We start from the raw sequence: 23,827 nt of genomic DNA, 5'->3' as shown, positions 1-23,827 counted from the left end.
TAAATAATTTTGACATTTTTTCTATCTGTGAATATTTTCTTTTTTTCTTTAAATGATGAGGTTTTGCATTGTGCAAGTCTAATACATATATGGAAAATCAATTTTACTATTTCTCAACTTTCAATTTTACGTTGGATAGATTTTTTCGTTTTCTTTTTAGTTTAACACTTGCATGTCACATCACATATGTAAAAGCTAAAGTGTACCATGTGAACTAAAATCGATTGGGCATTGCCACTAATTAATGACAAAATGTTGGGTCTTAGGCATATTGAACTAAGTCTTTAATTTTGGGCAGAGCTTCTAACACACCTCGGCTCTGTTTGATATTAAATTTGCAATCCTAAAAAATGATTGGGAAAACATCTTCACCACCTACCTTGATAAATCAAATTATTAATTAATCCAATAGAATTCGTTTTAAATTTTAACTCACATGAAAAAACTCATAAATAGCAATATTTAAATTTAGATTTTTTTAAAGAAAAAATCTATTACTTTGTTAACGGTTTAAATAAACATATATTATAACAATATGATGATGAAACGAACTCATATGCAGCGGAAGGAAAAACGGATCTAAAGTACTATAACTAGGTTAATAACAAAGAATAAACATGCAAGTAAAATAAGAACAAAGGGATAGAAGATATACAACCTTTGTAGTCACAAATCTTCTCCAAATTAGCCTCAATTTCCTCACGAACGGTTCGTAGACCATCACGAGAGTTTTTCCGACTATTTTCCAGCCTTAGAACGGGATGATGGATCTGGTGAGTGACTAATTTGGAGAGAAAATGTTAAGTATTTGAGAGAAAAAAATTATCAAATTATCAAATAATCTCATAAAAATTCACTTTGGCCAAGAGTTGTAAAATTCAAAACATGCAACTTTAAGTTTGATGAGAATTTGACACTAAAAAATTCACTAACTCAAAGTGGGATTAGTGGGGTAAGTATCTTCAATTGAAGACAACACTTAGCAATAAAAATGTTTGCATTTTTCACTCACAATTGTTGGATTTTTTCACTAACTTGGTCAAAGATCAAAGTTTGACTCCCAAAGTCCAAAGTTAGCAATTTTGACTTTTTTATTTTCAAAGTCAAAAGTCAATATTTTGACTTTCATTGCATTTTTTACCAATTCCATTTAATTTCAAAATTAATTCTCATAATTAATTTTAAAATTAAATTAATATTAAATAATTAATTAGATAATTTAATTAATTTAAGTTAACATTAAATCTAACACTAATCCCAATTAATATGAATCCCTATTCATAATCTTGATATTTAAATATCTCCTATTTTCTCCCTCTTTACGTTTAATTCACAAGTAAACATTAGGTTGAATATATCGTATATGTTTAACGTTTTGCTCCAAAAACCAAATTCGAACACTTCAAATTCATTCGTCACACTGTTCTAAGGTTTAGTTTGATATGAGCTAGTAGGGAAACCTCATGGACCTACACATCATGGGCTCCAATGATTCGAGGTTAACCGGCTAATCTTTTTAATCTAATTAACCATCATTCATTAACTATCGGGTTATTCCACTAAAGTCGAGTAGTTACACTTCCTTGTAGATATATTGTGTCCACACGATATAACCATTAGTGTACTTTTGAAACTTTTTGCTATAAAATGTAGATATTTTTAAATATATTTTTTATAAAGTGTAGATATTTTAAATTATTTTGTTATATTTAAAAATGCCCTCTAAATCACACCAATTTAGTGTTAAATTATCAAATACCTAACTAGTTTCTCAGGTTTAAAATTAGAATTGACCAAACACTATTTTACTTCTATTCTGATTTTTGTATAAAAAAATACAGTAACTACAATCTCAAACTAAACCTTCCATTATTTCATCTCTAACTAACATAATCAAAATGGTCATGTAAACGTTAACGTTAGACTACCAAAATTAGTTAACCACAAATAAAATTTATTAAACACAAAAATTTAAAAATTTAAAAAGATACACACAGTTTAAAACTTACTTTAAAATAAAATTATTTTTTAGATTAATTGTTAAACACAATAATGTTTAGGATAATTATTTTAAATAGCAAACTGCTAAAATATTTTTAAATATAGCAAAATGTCACTGTCAATATTTTACTATATTTATAAATAAATTGACTCATTTTTCTATATTTGAAAATTGTCCTAATGTTTATAATTATTTAAACATTTAATTGGAAGGCCATCAAAACTTGGATATAAATCAAACAATCAAAAAATTCTCATAATTGGCATGAATTAGTAAAATATAATCCACACAATTACTTCCTGTCAGAAAGACACATACAAACATAAACCTTAAAATTTCCTAAAGATCAAGAGAGTGCATCAATATATGTTTGGATAAGCAGAAAATAAAAAGATTTTAATTTATACACTTAATTTTTTTTTCATTTGATTATTTTGATCCCTACATTTGATTTGGGATCAAAACATAAACATGATTTATAATATGAGCACCAAACCAAAGAAACAAAGCTTCCCTAATTAATTACACATATAATATAATAACAGTAGTAATAAAGTAAGTTTTTCATTATACAATATAACAATAATATAATTCTGTAAATCAATAATGATCATATTCTCGAATGTTGGGTATAATAAGGCTCCCCATATCTTTGCTGTGTATCCTTTCACTCATCATTATCCTGCTCTACTTCAGAAGCAGGTTCATCTTCCTCGTCTCCGAACCCGTCGACCCCACCCCCACCGTAGGCGGCGTGGTCTTTACCGAAGGCCTTGACGTGGTCCTTGAGGGAGCGCTTGTGTTTGAAATCCGAGCCACAAATGCAATACCAAAGCTTGCCACAATTCTTCTCGTGCGTCCGCCAGTCCCCACGCACGGCGAACGCCTTACCACATTTTCGGCACATGAAGGGCTTCAGCCCGTGCTTGCGCTTGTAATGTGTCTGCAGGGTTCTGAAGTCCTTCAATGGCTTGGCCCGAGGGTGGTCTATGTTGTTGCGGCACCCTGGTGCACAGCAGTAGCAAGGAAGTCGTAGCATGCCCGTTGGCTGCGTGCCTCGGAGGGATTCGGGGCCTTTTCTGTATTGTGACCCATGCCCCCACATGTGCATCTACAAAACCACGGTAAAACAGTCGAATGAACTTGTCAAAATCCAAACAAAATAGAGAAAGAAAAATGCGTAGATGCATCATAAGCTACACTTATCTTTATATATATGACAATCACTCAATAGTCCATTCATGGTTTGCCATATAGCAAACTCTTCTGAGTTCTTTTCAAATTTTATTTTTATTTTCTTCTGTATGCGAATAAAGTCAAATACATCTTGAAATATACCTAAATACTGCCGGTCGAGAAAATACTACAACAAATTTGACTTTTCATAACAAACTTGTATCAGTAGTATCAAAATTTGTCATTGTATATAAGAATTCAGCTATTATCTCATGTTACAACAAGAGATGACAGTATAAAATTGTCACCACAAATCAAATCAGTGAAGCAAAAATTCAACAAAAACAACTGACTAATTAAACAAATGAATATATATATGCCACTTACCTTTGAGTAATCAATTATGATATTTTTATAATTAAAATGATCAAAGTAACATTAAACTGGAGAGTTAATCAATGGAGAAAAAGAATTCAAGAATATTTAGAGATTACCCTAAGCTCATGAAGTTGCTCATATATTTTTAATCTTTCATATGTAATATTTCTTCTTTTCTGAAATCTAACTTTTTGTTTCAAGTAAAATTTGTATCAATACCTATTTGAAAATAATTTGTTCTTTGGGGTTGTTTCTTTTCCTTTTGATAAATTATGTATGTTTTGGGGTTTGGAAGCTTTTCTAAAACAAAAAACATAGAATTTAAAGTAAAAAATAATATTTCTTGTATTAACTCATTATTTAATTCTTATAAAGTTCTCAAAAATCACTATTTTTTCCCCTACTTTCCTCTATTTAATATCAAAATACAATATACCTATTTTGAAAATTTTAATTTTGTCAAAAAGAAATTTCCAATAAAAACTCCAATTTTGACAATCAGAACAGAAAGTACAGAAAAAAATAATTTCATGGGATGAAGAGGATAATGAACAAAAAAAAAAAAATCATACAATTATTTAACAGATATAGCAGTAGGGAATTTTGAAGCACATACTCCAATGAACTGATTAAAAAGGCAGAAGGAACATAGTCTGTGATGTTCATAATTTCACATAAAGGAAAGTACAGCCTCACCTCAATTTATATCAGAAAAAAAAAAAAGACAAGAGAGAGATAGAGAGAAATCTAGAGAGAGAAACATTCAAATAAATCCAACAAACATGACCATGCAAAGGAATAGCAATCAAATTTGATTAAAAAAATATAAAAGGATATCTAAAGTGAAGATTCATATCAGGCAAGAAAGTGAAAACCTTGAAAGAATACAACCACATTATTTCTTTCAAAAATTTTTTAATTATATATATTTTACTCTGACTTTTCTACTAATTTATCATCCTGTTCTCTTTTTTTTTTAAAATTAAATTTTATTAATAGTGTTTACAATGAAAATTAACAACATGAGAAATTAATTAATCTAGATTTGGGTGAGATCTAATTAAAACACTGAGATTGAAAGCAAATTTTTCCAAGTATAAAAATCAAGAATTGTAGTTGAAAACTTGATTTTTAAAGAGAGAGAGTGAGAAGAAGAAGAAGGGATTTTGAATTGATGAATTTAATTAAGTAATTAATTAATTAATTAAAGTAATTACCTGCATGTTGTTGTATCTATTGAAGGTTTTGAAGCAAACAGGGCAAGAGAATTGAGTAGGACCAATGAGAATTTGAGAAGGAGTAGGAATCCAGTACTGCCCCTTTATTAGGGTTTTGGTGGACTGCCCTAAATCATGATCATGATTATTGTTATTACTATTATTGCTATGATCTCCATCACCAACATGATCAATTTCAGATGAAGAACCACACATCAAAGATGCTATCTCTGCCGCGCTAGGGCTTGGTAGCCCTATGTGCAACGCCACGGTCACCGACTCCTCGTCGTCGCCGCCTCTCCTGCCTCCACCTCCGTCGTCTTCTTCTTCTTGCTCTTGCCGCTGCTCGGGTGGAGACATCAGCCCGAGAAGTGGAAGAGCCTCTCGGAGCGGCGGGGACGGAGGCGGAGGCGGGTTCGGGTAGAGGTAAGAGAAGCAATTGTGAGACATGTTGAGGTGTGGGTTGGAATTTGAAGGTTGTGATGGGGAGAAATGGGAATTGAATTTGAGAACACTTGCTAATGAGTTGGAACATGGGTCTCCCATAGGAATTGAAGAAGATGAAATTGAAGAGAGAGAGTGGGAGAGAGAAAGAGAATGGTTGAAGATGAGAGGAGAGAGAATGGACCATACATACATAAACACACACATACAAGACCAAAAGGGAGTACTGATTGGGTTAACTTTTTTTTTTTAATGTGTATTTTTTTTTTTTTGAAAATTTAATAATTTTTAAGTTAACTTATTTGCAACTCAACTTATTTTCATAGGGCAATGGTCTAATCTTAACATTTAATATTCCTTATAAATGGTCATCATAATTCAAGAATCATCCCAAACAAGAATATAAAATAATTAACTTAGGTCCCTTCAAAAGAAATTTGAATGAGGAGCTTTATTTTCTTAAAAAGAAAGAAATTATATAAATATATTTTTTTATAATGCACTTTTAGACATTGAGAACATTTTTCTTGAGTAATTATACTCTAATCTTAAAGCTCACAAATTAACCTGGATATTGATTGACCATGATCTTAATTTCCCGACCATATATGGAGTCGGATGGAACACACATTCATGTCAATTATGAGCTAACATTGTTAATTAACCATGAGGTTCTGTTTAATTTGATAATTATTTAGATCCTTTATGATAACTATTTTGTTTGGTTTCTTGCTTTTGAATGTTAAGTATATGAACACTTCTTTTCACCTCTAAAATCCTTTCTTTTTAGAGAAATGATTTTAAATGATAAAACTACTAAAAAAATATTTACAAATAATAGCAAAATATCATGATATTTTGCTATTATTTGTAAATATTTTGGTTCACAGAAAACAACTTCTTTTTATCTACTTTTTAGAAAATTATTTTGAAAAATCAAGTGAAATTTTGAAAACTAAAAGACAGTAATTTTGGTTTTTTGAATTTGGCTAAAAATTCAACTCGTTTACTTAAGAAAAATGTAAATTATTATAGGAATTTGAGAAGAAGTCGACTTAATGTTCAAAAATCAAAATAAAAAATAAAATGGTAACCAAATGGGGTCTTAAATTTTTATTTTTGAAGGCTATTTGTTATCAATTTCTTACTATGATTTTCATCTTTTTAAGTAAAGAATTCAATAATTAAATAAATTCTAAAAAAAAAAAAACTTAGAGATGGAAGGGAGGTTTATGAGCTTCATTTTCAAAACTAAAAATAAAAAACAAAATTGTTATCTAAACTTAGCCTAAATGCTTACCGAAAAATATAGGGAATAACTAACCTGAATATTAGTGGTTAACAGTAAGTCCAAGCACTTAATTATTTAAACTATTACATTTGATAATTATTAAATTTTAATTTTTAAAAGTTAAATCTACAAATATTATTTATCTATTATTTATTATTATTTTAAAAACTCGAAGTTAAAATTTGAAAACTAAAAAAATAATTTTTAAAAATTTATTGTTGTTTTTTTTGGATTTGATTAAGAATTCAAATTTTATATTTAAAAAGATACGAAAGAAAATAAGTTTAATTTTCAAAAATAAAAAACAAAAATAAAATGGTATATAAAAGGTAGACAGTTGTAAGCATAGCTTAAAAAAAGTATATAACATGATGTTTGATTTAGTCACGTTATTTTTAATGGTGGCTTACTTAACGCACTTGAAATTCCAAAAATGTATAAAAATCAAGTCCATTAACCCTTCACATTTCAAAACCATCATGTAACACTTTTTTTTTTTCTTTTTTACTTTTCTAGATTTTATTCTTTGCCATACATTTGTAATTTCAAATTTTTATAAAAAAGTTTATTTTATAACTAAAATTTGTAAAAAAGAGATTATTATTATTATTATTATTATTATTATTATGTGTATATGTATATATAAATAACATATATTACTGTTGACTCCTAGTCCATTAATAATAACTTTAATCTTGTATATTTTAAATTTTGTACCTCCTTTAGTTGTATCAAATAGATATACATGCAATACCATTTCCTATTGAATGTAAGATGAGGTTAAAAAATAAAGTTATTGGCAGTTTTTATGCTGATGATTATAGTTCCAGTACATCATTGACCACTTCTGGCTTCTGACTATATTTAGACCTAAGTAATGATGAATAACAATGATATAATAATAATAATAACAACAATAACAATTTGTTAAAAATCCCTTTTAGAGACGGTTTATTTTGCGAACATCCTAAACTCCCATAAATGCATCTAGATTATAACATTTATTTTGTGGTTTTGTAAAGATATTCCAATATCTAAAGATTTCTGGACATCTTAAAATGCTCGGATACAAGACGTCTGGAGAGTTTTGGATGTCTTCCTGAGAGGGATTTTCCAAATTCCCAAATTCAGGGCATCTCATTTTTCATTTTTGTTCTTCTTTTTTATTTTATTCTATATATATATATATATTAATCTTCATTTGCATTATATAATTAAAATAAATACCGTTAACCATATATAGAATATATTTTTAGTTATATCGTAATTCTTATTATTTTTTAATAATATATTTAAATTATAATTTAAATAAATATTTATTTTATAAAAAATATTAAATTATGATATATTATTTTGTTCAGAAAAATAACATATAAAATAATATAAATTGTATTAATTTTAAAAGGAATTCAAATTGATAGAAATAAATATGTTATATAAGTTCAAATTATATCATTAATTATAAATTAAGAAATAGTCGTAAAAGCATTTTTGGAACATTATGTAAATTTAAGATATTGCCCAGTAGAAATCCTATGAAATAAACACAATCATCAAAATATTTCCAGGTATCTGCAAAAAAATATTCCTACAAAATAAATGGGGTAATCTATAGATGTCGGACATCTACAAATTCTAATATTTATAATGATGAGAATCTAAGATTCCAGTTATCTATATTCTCAAAAATCAAATGACCCTTTAGTTCCTAAACTTTTGTAAAAGTAACAATTTAGTTTCTAAACTTTGGTTAGTAACGATTTAGTCTCTGAACTTTCAATTTTGTAATAATTTAGTCCTTGAACTTTATTATGTAATAATTTGGTGATTGCACTTTCAAATCTATAACAATTTAGTTCGTAAAAATTAATGTTAAGATTAATGAGATTTTTTGTATAAATAAACCAATAAACTAATTAGAGACTCAATAATTTTATAAAGTACAAAATTTATATAAAAAAATAATAAAGATTGACATAAAATTTTGTAAAGTTTTTTATATTGAGATTAAATTGTTACAAATTTGAAAGTACGAGGACTAAGTTGTTATATACTAAAGTTCAATGATTAAATTGTTACAAAACTAAAAATACAAGGACCAAATCATTATGATCTAAAATTTAGAGACTAGATTGTTATTTTCATAAAAGTTTGGGACCATAAGTGTTTTTAACTTAAAAAACAAAACAAAAATTTTTAAGAAGTATTTCTTTCTAAAATATTGTATTTAATTTTAAAAATATTTTTTTGTTAAATGAAATATATCCATTTATATTAAAATATAGAGTTAAATTACAAATTTAATTCTTAAATTTTAATTTTTGTGTTTATTAAGGTCTTGTTTGGTAATCAGTTTCTTTTTATTTTTATTTTTTAAATTAAGCATATTTCTTCCTTGTTTCATACAACGTTTTGAATCTTTCTCAAATACAATGGTTCAATTGTTAGCCAAATTAAAAAAACAAGAATAATTTTTTAAAAGCTATTATTTTTAGTTTCAAAATTTAGCATGGTTTTTGGAATCATTGTTAAATGAAGTAGATTATAAAGGTAGAAATTTGAAGGTGTAAGTAGTGTTTATAAGTTTAATTTTAAAAAACAAAAACAAAAACAAAAACAAAAACAAAAAATAAAACGGTTATTGAACGGATCTTAGTATCTGAATTTTAACATTATAAATTTAGTCCTTGAATTTTTAATTAGTTTTTTTTTTTTTTAATTTTCAAATGTACCATTCTACTAGGCTCAAAATTGAAATTTTAGAATACCTACATAATAATCAAATGTATATCTTGATAAAATCAATTAAGTTAAAAAAAGTTCAGTTAATCTATGATTAAAAAGAATAAAACTTTTATTTATATTCATCATTTTATTCAAGTAAAATTTGACAAAAACCATCCGTCAACACTATAAATTGTTGGGTGGTTTATTTATTTATTTTAAGAATATAGCATATATGAGATTTGTTCGCTGGACGTTTGTTTCTCCTTTTGTCTATTCCAAAAATATATATTATGATATCATTAATCATTAAACTAAATTTATGTGGACGAGTGAATAACATAATTATATTCAAAATTCGAAATATTAATGTCGATAGAAAATATTAAATTCTCAATTTCATGGAAATATTTTATGAAAATTTTAGAAAACTTGAAAATGGATGGAAATTGTTATAATTAAGTAATAAAACTTTGATCGTGATTTAATTAGATTATAATTTATCATTTTTAATCATCATTTCTATTTTTTTTAAAGAGATACTAAAGGGGTCAGCAAGTGCACTGGGACATTTCAACTATGTTGACACATCCTTAGCACCTTCATCATATCCTCAATCCATTCAATGATAAAAACAATAAGCGTAAATGATTACAAAAGGAGGGCTAAAGATAAGTCCGCTAATAGAGAAATTACAGGAAAACATGGTAATTGAGAGAAATTGTAGCAGCAAGGTAATCTTTGAAAAGTTTGGATCTCATCTCAAGCACCAAAAGTCGAGAGGGACACATGCATTTTCCCAGGCTTGAGACAAAAATTCTCCATATCCTTGAACGTCCGACTATTTCTTTCCAATCAGATGGCGGCCCAACAGATTGCAGTGCTTGCATTAAAGGTGGTGATTCCTTTCAGAGTTTTCTGATTTAAACCACATTTCTATAAAGCAATACAACATTTAGATGTATATTATATCTATCTTGTAAATGTCGATGCAATAGTATAAATTTAAAAAAGAAATGAAAATATAGTCACAAAATAATATCAAATATTGATAATTAATTACAAAAATTAAATGTTATTGATAATTAATTACAAAAATTAAATGTTATTGATAATTTATTACAAAAAAAAAAGGATATTAAATATTTGCATACAATATAATTGTAAATTATTTATTAGAAAATAAAGTGGATAGAAATATTATAGCATTAAACTCACCTAATATTACATGGATATAAAAACCATAACATTAAACATAAAAGAGATATAGATATTGTTTTATAGGTATGAATATTAAATATCTAGAATTTATATATTTGGGTTTTAAATGTTTGTGATGATTAATGTCTGGGATAATTAATGTTTGGAAGTTAAATGAATCTGTGTTGGATTTACTAACTTCGTGTATAGAAACTAAATTAAATAATTATTTAGTTAAATGTAAGAGAGCAATTAATATAGTCATAATCAAATTGATTTATTTAATATATTGTTATATTGATTAATTATTTAATCACTTAAATATTAATAAATGAATATTTTTAATTAAACATTATTTAAATTATTTTATTTAATTAATAAAACAATTAAATAAATATAAATTAATTAGAATATTAATAATTTATAATAAATTTTTATATTAAACAGTTAAGATAATATGTTATGATAAATGTATTAGTTGAAATTTATTAAATCTATATATTTATATTTAATAATTAATTAAAATTAACCGCAATGATTAATTGATATTAATTTATTAATTAATTAGGTTCTATTCATCTTCCAATTATATAAAATCTCACAAGTATAGAGGGTATTAGAAAACCCACGTCACATGGGTTTTTAAATTTCTCTCGATAATAATATCATGGGTTTTAAAAAGTAAATTCTTGTGAAACAAACAAGAATATTAAATGTCTATTTAAAATTTCATGACAATATCTGTGAAACAAACAAACTCTGAATGAAATTACAGGTTTTTAGTCTCAACTGAATTAAACACACTTAATGGCCCCACCATTTTCCTATAATCTAGGCATGTTATCTATTTGTCTTAAACTATTTCTAAGAGTGAAGACTATCCTAAACAAACCAACACGAGTCATTTGATCATATTTTGTCCTCGGTCACATACTTCCTATGAAAATTTTAGAAAGTCGCCTAATATAGAATTGCTCCAAGCTAACCATGTTTAGTTTTGTAATTCCAATGATTGACTCCCTAAAAGGAAGATACTAATTATTTGCATAAATAGTAACTTTCAATTGTTTGAAGCTATTCTTAGCCATGCATGAATATCCTCAATATCCCTCTTATTCAGATGTGATCTCGGTTTATTTATGTACCCCTCCTAAACTCGAGTGTTACGACAAGTTTGATTTCTCATCCATATATCAATAAAAATAATACAATAACTACAAATTATATTTTATTACATCTTTTACCATGGCGAAAATTGAAGATGTTTGCGTTGATGGTCATTAATTTCTTTTATTTTGATAACAGATTAGGAAAAAGGAAGAAAACGAAGAATAACACACTAAAAATTGAAATTATTGCAAAATTTTAATTATTTTCTTAAACTTTCTTAAAATTCTTTCTTAAAATTCTCGTGGGATATGTTACTTCATGTAAAAATTAAAGGAAAAACTGTCAAATTTTCTAATACCTTTACAAATATAATTTTTATGTGTAATTTTAGGACCAGTATTTATTTTGAATTTTCTTTCTTATATGAAACTACCTATATGTTTAAATTATATTGACAAAGGAATATAGTTCTTTGTATTTTCAATATAGAATTAAACATAAAAAGTCATTGCGTTTCTAATTGAGAGTGCAAAATCATTTAAATATTATTTAATTGATTTCATTTTGTTCTCATAAGAATATACATTTAAATACAATTTAAATTAAGTAAATATTATTAAATATAAATAGTATAGGGAAATGAGATCATCTCATATATATGGGAGATCTTGGACGTGATCGTCTCTTTTGTGAATACCTTGGCAAAAAATGTAATCTATTCATGATAATCTAAAACGTGAGTTTCATTTATTTATGTTGTTTACTTATTTTCTATAATCATGATAAAATGTGGGACTTATAGCCAAATCAGTAATTAATAAACACAATTTGATTGCGAAACTAAGGGTGATCAATCCAATTATAATTAAAATTATGTAGAATTCATTAGCTTTTTTCAAGTATTTTTGAACGATTTTTTAAGTTTTATTCTTAAGTACTATTACCGTTACCTTTAAAGATACTATTACAATTTCAGTAGGAGAATTATGAATCTATTACAACTACTGTTACTATTATAGATATTATTACCGATTGACTATATACAGTAATGATAACAGTAACGATAACACACTACAACAAATATCCTATACGATAGCATTAAAAAAATGTTATCGTAGACTTACATAAAGATTTCGAAATGCTGTCATTGCCCATGTTATTGAAAGTCTCTGACTTTCCATAACATTTTTTAACACTATAGAGAATTCTATAACAAAATCAATTTTTGATAGCGTAAATCTAAAGTTATGGATACTTTCATAGTGTTAGCACAAAGCGCTATAAAAAGTCTTTTACAGCATTATTTATAGTGATAACAAAATGCTATAAAAGACTTTTTATAGCGTTTTTAGGAATGTTGTCATAGTCGATGTTATTGAAAGTTCTTAACTTCTAATAGCATTGTTTCAATGCTGCAAAAAAATCTATAAAAACTTCCTTTTTAATTGCTTAATTTTGATGTTATGGAAACCTTTTATAACATTATAAAAATGCTATAATTTACTTTTAATAGCATTTTTTAATGCGATGGTTGACTTTTAATAGCATTTTTTATAATAGTAAAAAATGCTATAAAAATGTATAGTTTTTAACGTCATTATGATTGCCATTTTGATCAACATACATACATTTATTTAACATTTTACATGAGTAACAAATTGTTACAAATGTAATTGTAAAATCAACTTCAATTATGTAAACATTTAATGTTATCAAGTGCATTTATATTAAAATAAAATTTCAAAAAATATAAACTAAAATTTCAAGAAATATAAACTTATATATTACTGGTAATATAATACTTCAATCACTACAATACTTCACAAACATAAATAACCATTTTTTTTTTTTTATTTTGTCATGTTCTTCAAATTACATCATAGTAAACAATAATATTAAAGAAAAAAAAAAGAGTAACATTTACTTTCTAATTTTCTTAAGATACACATATACCCTTTAGTCTTCACTCGTTGAATGTGATGTATCATTTAGTCTTCATACTCCAACTATCTGACCAATCTCTTATTCTTGAGCGCTACAAAAGGAAAATATATTTACTATCAAATTCACTTCAAACTCATTCATCAAATGTGGTAGAATTTTTCTAGAATAATAAAACAACAAATCTCAACAAGGTTCTTATAAACTTTTTCACCCCTCAAAAGAACATGATATAATCCAACGAAATCATCTTTAATCAAACTTCAACTACTCTATAATTAAAAGATCCCAACAATCGGTTTTTGTAAGCATTTTCACCCCCAAAAAAGAAGATAGTATAATCTAATGAATTTATTTTCAATCAAATTTTACATAAGTACTCCTAGAATTTTAAAAAGACAACGATAAACCGTCTTTAAATTATATTGCATTCATCACAAACAAAAGCCAAACAAAACATAAAAGCAATCTAATAGTAGTGAACTCATAATGATTGCCATATAACAATCATAAATACATACACAATAATGTGAATTTGAGATATCACACCATACTAATAAACCTTTTTTCATAGCATATGGTGACGGATAGGAATCAATCACAACTTGTTTCGCTAGTAAAATCAAAACCAACACCAATATAGAAACCTGATTTATGCATTGAAAACAAAGTAAGCAAAAACCACAAATATATTTCCTTACCTAAAATGAGTACAAACATTGTTCAACATGTAAGGCACATTGAATTAAGACAATTGTAGAATTGAACTTTCTCACGCCATAAAAAATATGATAAGCAATCTATAGATACAATATAATAATGTATTTAAATCAACCAATCAAATTAAAAAAATAAAAAAAAATAAATAAAGAGGCTAAGCGAAAAAACCTATGAACATTGAAGATTAGTCGCAACAATAGCTTCCTTCTCATTGGTTAACGATGTCTCAAAACTTACCCCAGCTAGGAATTGCCAAGAATGACAATGTCATTAATAAAAGTACAATATTATACTTCTTTTAATTTATAGTTTATTTAAAAGGATCGAATCCTAAGCGATGTGCAATTTTGTTTTCGATTTTATAGAAACAAAATATGATATAAAAATAATAACAAAATGGATAAACAATTAAGATTAGCATGCATTTAAGAGAAGAAAAGAGGGAAAAGCTAAAACTTACCTTTGTAGATTCCTAATTTCTTCACGATTCCCTCCGCGTCTTCTTCGGAACGTCTCTTCAATGATCAAGAGATACCACCTAAGTGAAACCTTGTTATTTTCTAGGATCCCAATAATTGGATGTGTGGTCTCCAAGACTTGCAAGAAGAAGAAGTAGTAGAGAAAAGAAAAGAGATTTTGAGCGAAGTAGTAAGAGACTAGGATTCAGAATTCTCAATTCAACTATGTCATAAACGTGGACCATGAAGATCTATTTATAGAGAGGAGGGATGAATCCACCAGGAAGAAAAAGACTGGAAAAAAAGTGCTTTCTGACTTCACAACCTTTTTTCCATCCAAATGAGAGGTATGCGGAGAGAGTCCTTACTTTTCTTTCTCCTTTAGCATAGGCCTTCGCCACTTCAAACGGCCCCTCTCCCTATCGGTCGAGCTGCTTCGCCCCTCTCGTCCTTTCCTTCTCTATTTCACCTCCAGTCTACAGAGATTCATTTCACAGAGGGGGTCAGTTTACAGCTCTCCTCTTCTTATAGTCGAGTATATTATATAACCTCGAAAGAAGAATGAATACCATTTTAGCGAGTCTCCCAGCGAGAAAGGCCCTGACCCTGCCAACCAAGTCCAAATCAAAAAGAAAAAAGAGAACGAAAGGTAGCTTGCTTACTTAGTGCTTGTGCTAAGGAGAAGTCCCTAAGGCTTACCAGAGACCAGAAGACCTCAGATGCGGGATTACCTGTTGATGTGGTAGATGAGGTCTTAACGCTCTCCGCGCTGTCTCCTTCTGGTAATGCATGAGAGGCTGTCTTCCTTCCACCCATTTCTCTTAGTTTTTCCTATTCCTACTCTAGTTCTAATTTAATTAAATAACTTTTATTTAATTAATTAGTCCAATAGTTAAATACCCATATATATTAAATCCAATTTAATATAATTAATTAATTAATAAAATAAATAAACATCACATGTTTATTTATCTCTACTTCTCAAAAATTAATTAATTAATTAACCATTAATTAATAAATTAAACAACTATACTAAATGATATTTAATATAGAATTAACCAACATATAATTATCACATATTTATATGTATACATCTCTTTAATATTTGAATCTTATTAAAAAAAAGTTCTCCCTTAATTATAGATCACATCTATAATTAACCATATTATATAATTGATTTGAACAATTCAAATCATTCCTCTCATATATCATTTAGTGAGCTAACAAGGGAACCTTATGGACCTGCAGATTAGAAGTTCCAATGATATAAGATTAATTAATTAAACTCTTTAATTAAATTAATCAATTTTCATTAACTACAGGTCACTCTACTAAAGACCGATAGCTACACTTTTTGCAGTGTAGATTTATTTCTATGTCCACGGATATAACTAATCAACAGTGAGTCGACCCTTCACAAGTTGCTCATAACTATAGTTGGGTCAAAATATCGTTTTACCCTTGCAGTTACATTTAACTCTGTGGCCCCAAATAACTATAATTCTCTTGTTTGCAGGCCCAAACTACTCAGCATAAATGATCAACTTCACTTCAAGACTCAGGGAAGACTGTATCCTTTAAGCTTCAAAACTCTTCAATCGTTTACCTGTATACGAGCTCAAACGTGTAGACGAAGCTCTAAAGAACTAGATGATAGTTTAATTATATAAATGATATTAAGAAGCATTAGACGATCGTGTAGACGATAGTTGTGTGAAAATAAACGATCGTATAGACGACAGCTGAGGAACTAGACGATCGTATAGACGATGCAAAGCGGAGCTAAACGGTTGTGTAAACGATGCAAGAGGAACTAAATGATTGAGTACATGATACTTTAGAGAAAGCTAGACGATCATAGAGAAAGAAAGAACACAAGTATTTAAGTGGTTCAGCCAAAGGCCTACGTCCACTGTGCAAATAGGGAGGGTCTCTTTTATTAATTCTTCTTAAACTTCTTTACAGAATGAATGCCTTACTATCTCTATCATTCTAGTTACTCTCTGATTCTATCATCTTTTATGCCTGGCTCTCATTTTCAACGAAAAAACTCTGGTGGTTATAACAAACAAAACAGAAAGAGGCGACAATGATAAACTGACTGCAACTTCTTTTGTCTCGGCTCTTTCTATTACAATCTACAGAAAACCTTTTCCTTTTTGCTTGTTGAGCTGATCTTAGCTAACCTTTTTTAGGTAACTCGAACCCAAGGAGGTCCAAGCAATGACCAAGCTTGCTTTAAGAAACTGTCTTGGTCAACATAATAGTCGCATTGTCTGAGGTATGTATTTTTACTACCTCAACTTCCCCTTTCTCAATCTCTTGTTTGATCAAGTGATACTTGATGTCAATGTGCTTGGTTATGCTATGAAACTATTGATTTTTAGACAAATAGATTGTGCTCTGATTGTCACAATATATTCTCACTTTTGTTTGTGTAATTTCGAAATCGTTTAGTAATCCCTTCAGCCATAAACCTTCTTTGATAGTCTCGGACAGAGCTATAAACTCAGTTTCTATTGTGGATAGGGCCACAACAGATTGTAGGATTGCTTTCCAACTTATTAGATTGTTTCCCCATAGGAAAATATATCCAGATAGTGAGCATCTCCTATCTACATCCCTTGCATAATTAGCATCAACATAACCATACATTTCATCATTGGAGGGGTCATTTTGTCTATATAAGATTTGTGTTTCCTTTGATGAACAGAGATACCTTAGTATCCATTTAACTGCTTCCCAATGTCGCTTACCAGGATTGGCCATGTATCTACTGACTAAACTTGTAGTATAAGATAGATCTGGTTTGGTTGAAGTCATTAGATACATCAAAGATCCTACTGCCTAGGAATAGGGAATAAACTTCATATGGTTAATGTGATCCTCATCTGTGCTCTTAGGACTGTTTGTAGCTGAGAATTTAAAATGAGGTGCAAGGGGAGTGCCAACAGGCTTAGCATCATCCATTTTGAACCTCTGAAGTATTTTTCCACAGTATTCAGCTTGGCTTACATACAATCTGTCTTGTTTTCTTTTCTTTTTTTGTCAATTTCAATGCCAAGAATCCTTCTAGATTCCTCTAGGTCTTTCATGTCAAACTCTTTCTTTAGAAGCATCTTGACTTGACCCAAAACTTCTTTAAAACTTCCAGCCAGCAGCATATCATCTACATAAAGGAGTAGATACACTGGTTCTTTGAAGCTTTTAGAGTTGGTATACACACATCAGTCATAGGAGCTTCTCTTGAATCCCATTTTAGAGATCACCTCATCAAATCTGTCATACAAATACCTTCGTGACTGCTTGAGCCCATAGATTGATTTGTTTAGTAGACACACCAAGTCTTCTTCTCCTTTCTTCACATACCCTTGAGGTTGCTTCATATAGATAGTTTCATTTAACAATCTATGTAAGAATGTTGTCTTCACATCCATTTAGTCTAACTCCAAGTCCTTTTGAACAACTAGGGAGAGGAGTAGCCTAATGGATGTGTGTTTCACAATAGAAGAAAAGACTTTTGTATAATCAATCCCTTCCTTTTATGTGAACCCCTTCACAACAAGTCTTGCCTTGAATTTAGACTTTTGAACCCTTGGAATTTCTTTTTTGAACTTGTATATCCACTTGCATGAAATAGGTTTGTATTCTTTAGGCAAAGGTACTAATTTCCATGTATCATTAAGGTTAAAAGACCTCATTTCATTATTCATGGCCTCAATCCATTGTCTAGCATCAGGGCTATTTGTAGCTTCATTAAAACTAGTGGGTTCATTGTTGCTTAATAAAATGGCAGCACTCAAAGCAACACTAGCAAATTCGGATTCTAAGTATCTTGTAGGGGCACAATGGTTCTCCTTGTCCTGTCCCATGCTAAGGAATAATTTTGTAGATCTCCATGTGTCTTTACTTGTTCACTTGACACAAATTCACTTGTCTCGGCAGTGTCATCACCTTCAATTTCTAGATTATGAGAAGAAGTAAAAGCTCCTTGATCATTTTGAGGCTCCACCTCAAACCTTGTGCTATTGGTCTTAGACATAGGTGTAGATTGTTGCTCGGACATCATAAACATCTCATTTTCTCTGAACACAACATCTCTACTGTCAATAAATCTCTTCTCAATAGGATGTCATAGTCTATATCCTTTCATTCTAGGTGTAAAACCTAGAAACATGCATTTGACAACCCTAGGTTTCAGCTTACCTTGGCTTTGATCACATATCCTACACACCCAAACACCTTCACGTGTTCCAGCTTGGGAGGCTTCCTTGTCCATCTTTCTTCTAGTGTTTTCATCTCAATGGATTGGTGTGGACATCTATTTAGAGTGTAGATTGTGTAGGACACTGCCTCTGCCTAATATTTCTCAAGCAAAGGAGCATTGGACAACTGACATCTCACTCTTTCAAGCACTATTCTGTTGAGTCTTTTAGCAACTCCATTTTGTTGAGGTGTATACCTCACTGTATTGTGCCTTACAATACCATTCTCCTTACAAAAAAAGTTGAACTCTTCTCCAACAAACTCTAAGCCATTGTCAGTTCTCAAGTGTTTAATTTGTTTAGAGGTTGGTTTTCAATCAAGGTTTTCCATTCTTTATATCTTCCAAACACTTCATCTTTAGTTTTTAGAAGATAAACACAACTCTTCCTTGAATAATCATCAACAAAAGAAAGGAAGTACCTTGTTTCACTTAGTGAAGGAGAGTGTGCTGGACCCCATAGGTCAGAATGCACATATTCAAGTATCTTCTTGGTAGTATGCTATCAAGCCTTGCTTAGTTGCCTTGCCAAGTATGTAATGTTCATAAAATTTCAAGTTGTCTCCAACACCTTTAAGAAGAATCCCCTGTTTGGAAAGAACTTGCAGCCTTTTCACACTAATATGAGATAGTCTCTTGTGCCATAGTAGCCATCAACTCTATCTTTGAGTCTTTGATATCTCAAAGGTGCCTCCAACTCCTCTAAATTCACAACCAATGAAGTCAAACATCCCCAATGATAGGAGATTTCTCTTCAATGTAGGAATATTCCTCATATTCTTGATTAACTTCACTGAACCATCTTGTAACTTCAAAGAAACAGACCCAATGCCAACTGCCCTGTAGGTATTATTATTTCCATGTAAATCAGCTCTCTATCCCACTTCTTGTAGGTATAAAACCATCCTTTAGATGGTGTCATATGGACTGAACAGCTAGAATTTATCAGCCACTGAACAACTAGAATTTATCACCCAATCTTGAGTCTCCATAGAATTCTGCTCATCACACTCTTTAGTTGATGCCAAGGCATCTGAAAACACAAGGGAATTTTCCCCCACATCTGCCTCTGTCTGTTTTCCTCCTTTGTTCTGTTGGTTCAACTTTCTTTTCAAGGCATAACAGTCTTTCTTCATGTGTCCAAGTTTGTGGCAAAAATGATACTTGATTTTAGACTTGTCACCCTCATTCTACTTGCCCTTCCCATTGTTCTTTGTTTTCCCTTTTGAAAACAAACCTTTTCCTCCTTGTTGATCTTTCTTGCTCGTCTATAATTTTAGTTCTCTGACTCTGATTGCTGAAATAATTGCTTCTGTAGTGTTCCTTTCTCTACCATACTCCATTGTTGTTTTAACATCCTTAAATGAGTCTAGTAGGGAGTTAAGTAAGATAAATGCCTCATTTTCTTCCCCAATGTTGTCTCCTATTGATCTGAATTCTGATGACAGTCTCTTGAATTTGTTCAATTTTTCAGTGAGGGATTTTGCAGCATCCATCTTATATGTGAAAAACTTTTCCCTCATGAAAGCTTTATTAGGCAAATCTTTGTTGAGATAAATCTCGTTTAATTTGTTCCAAAGATCACAAGTGGTTGGCTGGTCAACTATCTGCCTTAAAAGACTATCTGTAACATTCAAGACAATAATTCCATAGGCCTTAAAACACTATCTGCATCAGTAAGCATTTCAGGGTATTTCGCTGGGCCTGTGATGGTCAGAAGTGCCTTCTGCTATCCCAATACTGCCTTAATCTTAGCTTTTCATAATTCAAAGTCTATCTTTCCATCAAACTTCTTGATTTCATACCTGGTTGTAGCCATTCTTGAACTTCAAGATTGACTCATCTGAATCTTTGTATGCAAGAATTCAAATCTTGGATCTGTCTTGAGTTTTTCTTTGAGCTCTGATACCACTTGTGGCCCCAGGTAACTATAATTCTCTTTTTTGCATGCCCAAACTACTCAGCATAAACGGTCAACTTCACTTTAAGACTCAGGGAAGACTGTATCCTTTAAGCTTCAAAAATCTTCAATCATTTACTTGTATGCGAGCTCAATCATGTAGACGAAGCTCTAAGGAACTAGATGATAGTTCAATTAGGTTAACGATATTAAGAAGCACTAGATGATCGTGTACACAATAGTTGTGTGGAACTAAACGATCGTATAGACAACAGCTGAGGAACTAAATGATCGTATAGATATTGCAAAGTGGAGCTAGATGATGGTGTAAATGATGCAAGTGGAACTAAACGATCGGGTACATGATACTTTAGAAAAAGCTAGACGATTGTAGAGAAAGAAAGAACAAAAGTATTTAAGTGGTTCAACCAAATGCCTACGTCCACTGTACAAATAGGAAGGATCTCTTTTATTACTTATTCTTTAAACTTCTTTACAGAATGAATGCCTTACTATCTCTCTCGTTCTAGTTACTATCTGATTCTATCACCTTTTATACTTTCATTTTCAATAAAGAAGCTTTGGTGGTTACAACAAACAAAACAGAAAGAGACGACAACGAAAAACTGACTGCAACTTCTTTTGTCTCGGTTCTTTCTGTTACAAACTCCTTAAATACTATTGATCCTTCTACTGAACAAACACTTTATAGTCCATCTATAAACTAACACCTCTCGAGCCAACGAGAGGTTCAGGCCTCAATGTTCAAGATCTGGAATCAACTGTTAAGGGAGAAATTTATCTACTTTCCTTAAGATTAGAAAAGAAGTGAATTCCATCTTGTGTAGTTGTGTTCCCAGCACCCTACTCGGACAAATCCTCAAAATAGTAGGCTTGTTGAGTTGGTAACAAGACCACTCTCACCCATACAAATCAAAGGATTACCCTCATAGACAGGAGTTCACAACTCATTTAGGATTAAGGTCAAGTCACTTATGGTCATCTTAGTGAACTGGAAGTCTCTTCTAGTAATGGTGGTATATAAAGAAACTATTCATTTCACAGTTCTGTCTTATACAAACTCTTTGTATAGAATACTCCACTCGCATGTCTCCATATGAACGATCAAGATCATATCATTTTTAGAATTTTACAACAATTGTAACATCTACAAAGCAGGTTGTATTCATAGTGTCACCAAGATAAGGTACCCAACCGTATCCATCTACGACTGACCGTTTAGGTTATCACTTAAACGTAATCCACCTGTATGTCTTCACATACATGTTTAAGTTTAATAAAATAACCTTGAATCTTAGTTTATTGGATTGATTTAATGCATTCTAAACATTAATAAAATACCTCTTAGGTATATAATTTATGTTTACAAACTACAAGATACACTTGATTTAGGACATTAACTCTAACATGTTTAATAGCCAAGAATCATAAATCAAATTAATGAAAATGTGTTTTATAAGATGTTAAAAGGATATATGTAACACAACTTGTTAAATGAATTAGTAACAATAATAGATAAATAAAAGTGAGAACTTCACAATCCAACGGAACTCCATAATTCCAAAGGCATCATTCTCGCGAGTTAACATTCATATATCCAACTATAATAAAAAGATGAAAAAAGAATATGTATTTTCCAACACACATATCCAAGCACACAATTCACATCACAATTTAACGTAGACAGATATCAAAAAGTATACAAATAAATTTAAGAGTTATACATTCAAATAATCTTAAAACGAAAACCACTTAGGTTCTCAATGGACTTCAAAATACCTAATAGTTAAGGGTCCTTAAAACTTTGATCCTGAGTTGGATTCTACTTTGAAATGAAGTGTCATGAAAAGGTCCTAAAAACTAATTTATAAAAGGAAGTGCACCTGTAGTTAGATTTAAAATCATGAGCTAACTCCAAAACAATTCAACAAAATACCTGGATAGCAATCAAGTAGACTGAGACTTTGAAGCTCTTTAATAATGATTCAAGCTATAATTGCATGCTATGAAAAGTAACAAAGGAACAAAGCTAAGTTATTGCAAACTTTAAACTAACGACATGATAAACCTACAAAAAAAACTACTTTTATGCTTATTAGTAGATCCTAAAAAGATAATAATTAAGAAAATCCAGGTAAACGAACAACCCATATTAAACCAAGTACAAATTATAGAACTAAAATAAAATCTCAAACGTTGTTGTATTTTCCTTGGCTCCTTAGGATAATTATCCCTTCTTTTTCTCTAAACGGCTATTCCACTTTTGCAGAGAAAAATCAGAAAGAAATTTCATTTGCTCAAGGAGAATGAATCATACTTGGTATTTTGACAACTGAACTTTCAAACATGATGAATTGATTCAATGTAACACTCTTACATTTGAAAAATACCTTAGTAAACGTGAGCAAAATGATTCCAATTCTGTTTGCAATTTAGATCCATTACGATTCATATAGGGATAATTGCAAATATATATACTAGACCTAAAGTATTAGCAGATATAACATAATGTAAAAAAAATTACAAATATAGTCAAATTTAAATAGTCTTTCAGTGATAAATCATATTATTGGTAGGAGTCTATAAGTGATAGACCATATCACTGGTAAGAGTCTATCAACGATAGAAGTCTATCGCTGATAGTCTTAGCTATATTTGCAATTTTTTCAAATGATGTTATACACTTGATTATTATTTTTAAAAATGCTACCAATTACAATTACCTTTATATCAATGAAGATTCATTAAGATTACACCAATTTTGATTACGGATAACTAAATATAACTTTAAATCAACCTTGTAACGGAAGGAAAGTCTCCAATAATGATTTAAATATGAACCCCATAAGTTTTATAGAAATATTGAGGAAATACATGGAAGAAATATATAAAAGAATGAGAAATTTAATTAAAAAACAGTATTTGAAATAATAGCTAATCATTGAAGTTGCAAATACAGCAATCAGATCAAAAGTATTAAT

The 23,827-nt window shown here is 29.7% G+C and overlaps 1 protein-coding gene across 1 annotated transcript; it reads right to left on the bottom strand.

The window, feature by feature from the left end:
• Positions 1-2,371: 2,371 nt before the first annotated feature.
• Positions 2,372-5,432, bottom strand: LOC120074233 (zinc finger protein WIP2-like). The gene is made up of 2 exons (XM_039027286.2): positions 4,774-5,432; positions 2,372-3,113 (listed from the first exon to the last, which is right to left on the bottom strand). Exons 1-2 carry the CDS (start codon positions 5,422-5,424, stop codon positions 2,670-2,672), a joined length of 1,095 nt encoding a protein of 364 aa, XP_038883214.2. The 5' UTR covers positions 5,425-5,432; the 3' UTR covers positions 2,372-2,669.
• Between the last annotated feature and the right edge of the window lie 18,395 nt (positions 5,433-23,827).

The sequence above is a fragment of the Benincasa hispida genome, chromosome 3 (assembly GCF_027475165.1).
Source record: "Benincasa hispida cultivar pf3 chromosome 3, pf3_genome.v1.1, whole genome shotgun sequence".
Classification (NCBI taxonomy): Eukaryota; Viridiplantae; Streptophyta; class Magnoliopsida; order Cucurbitales; family Cucurbitaceae; genus Benincasa; species Benincasa hispida.
The sequence above is the reverse complement of the archived record's forward strand: the minus strand, read 5'-3'. Positions and strand labels throughout refer to the sequence as shown.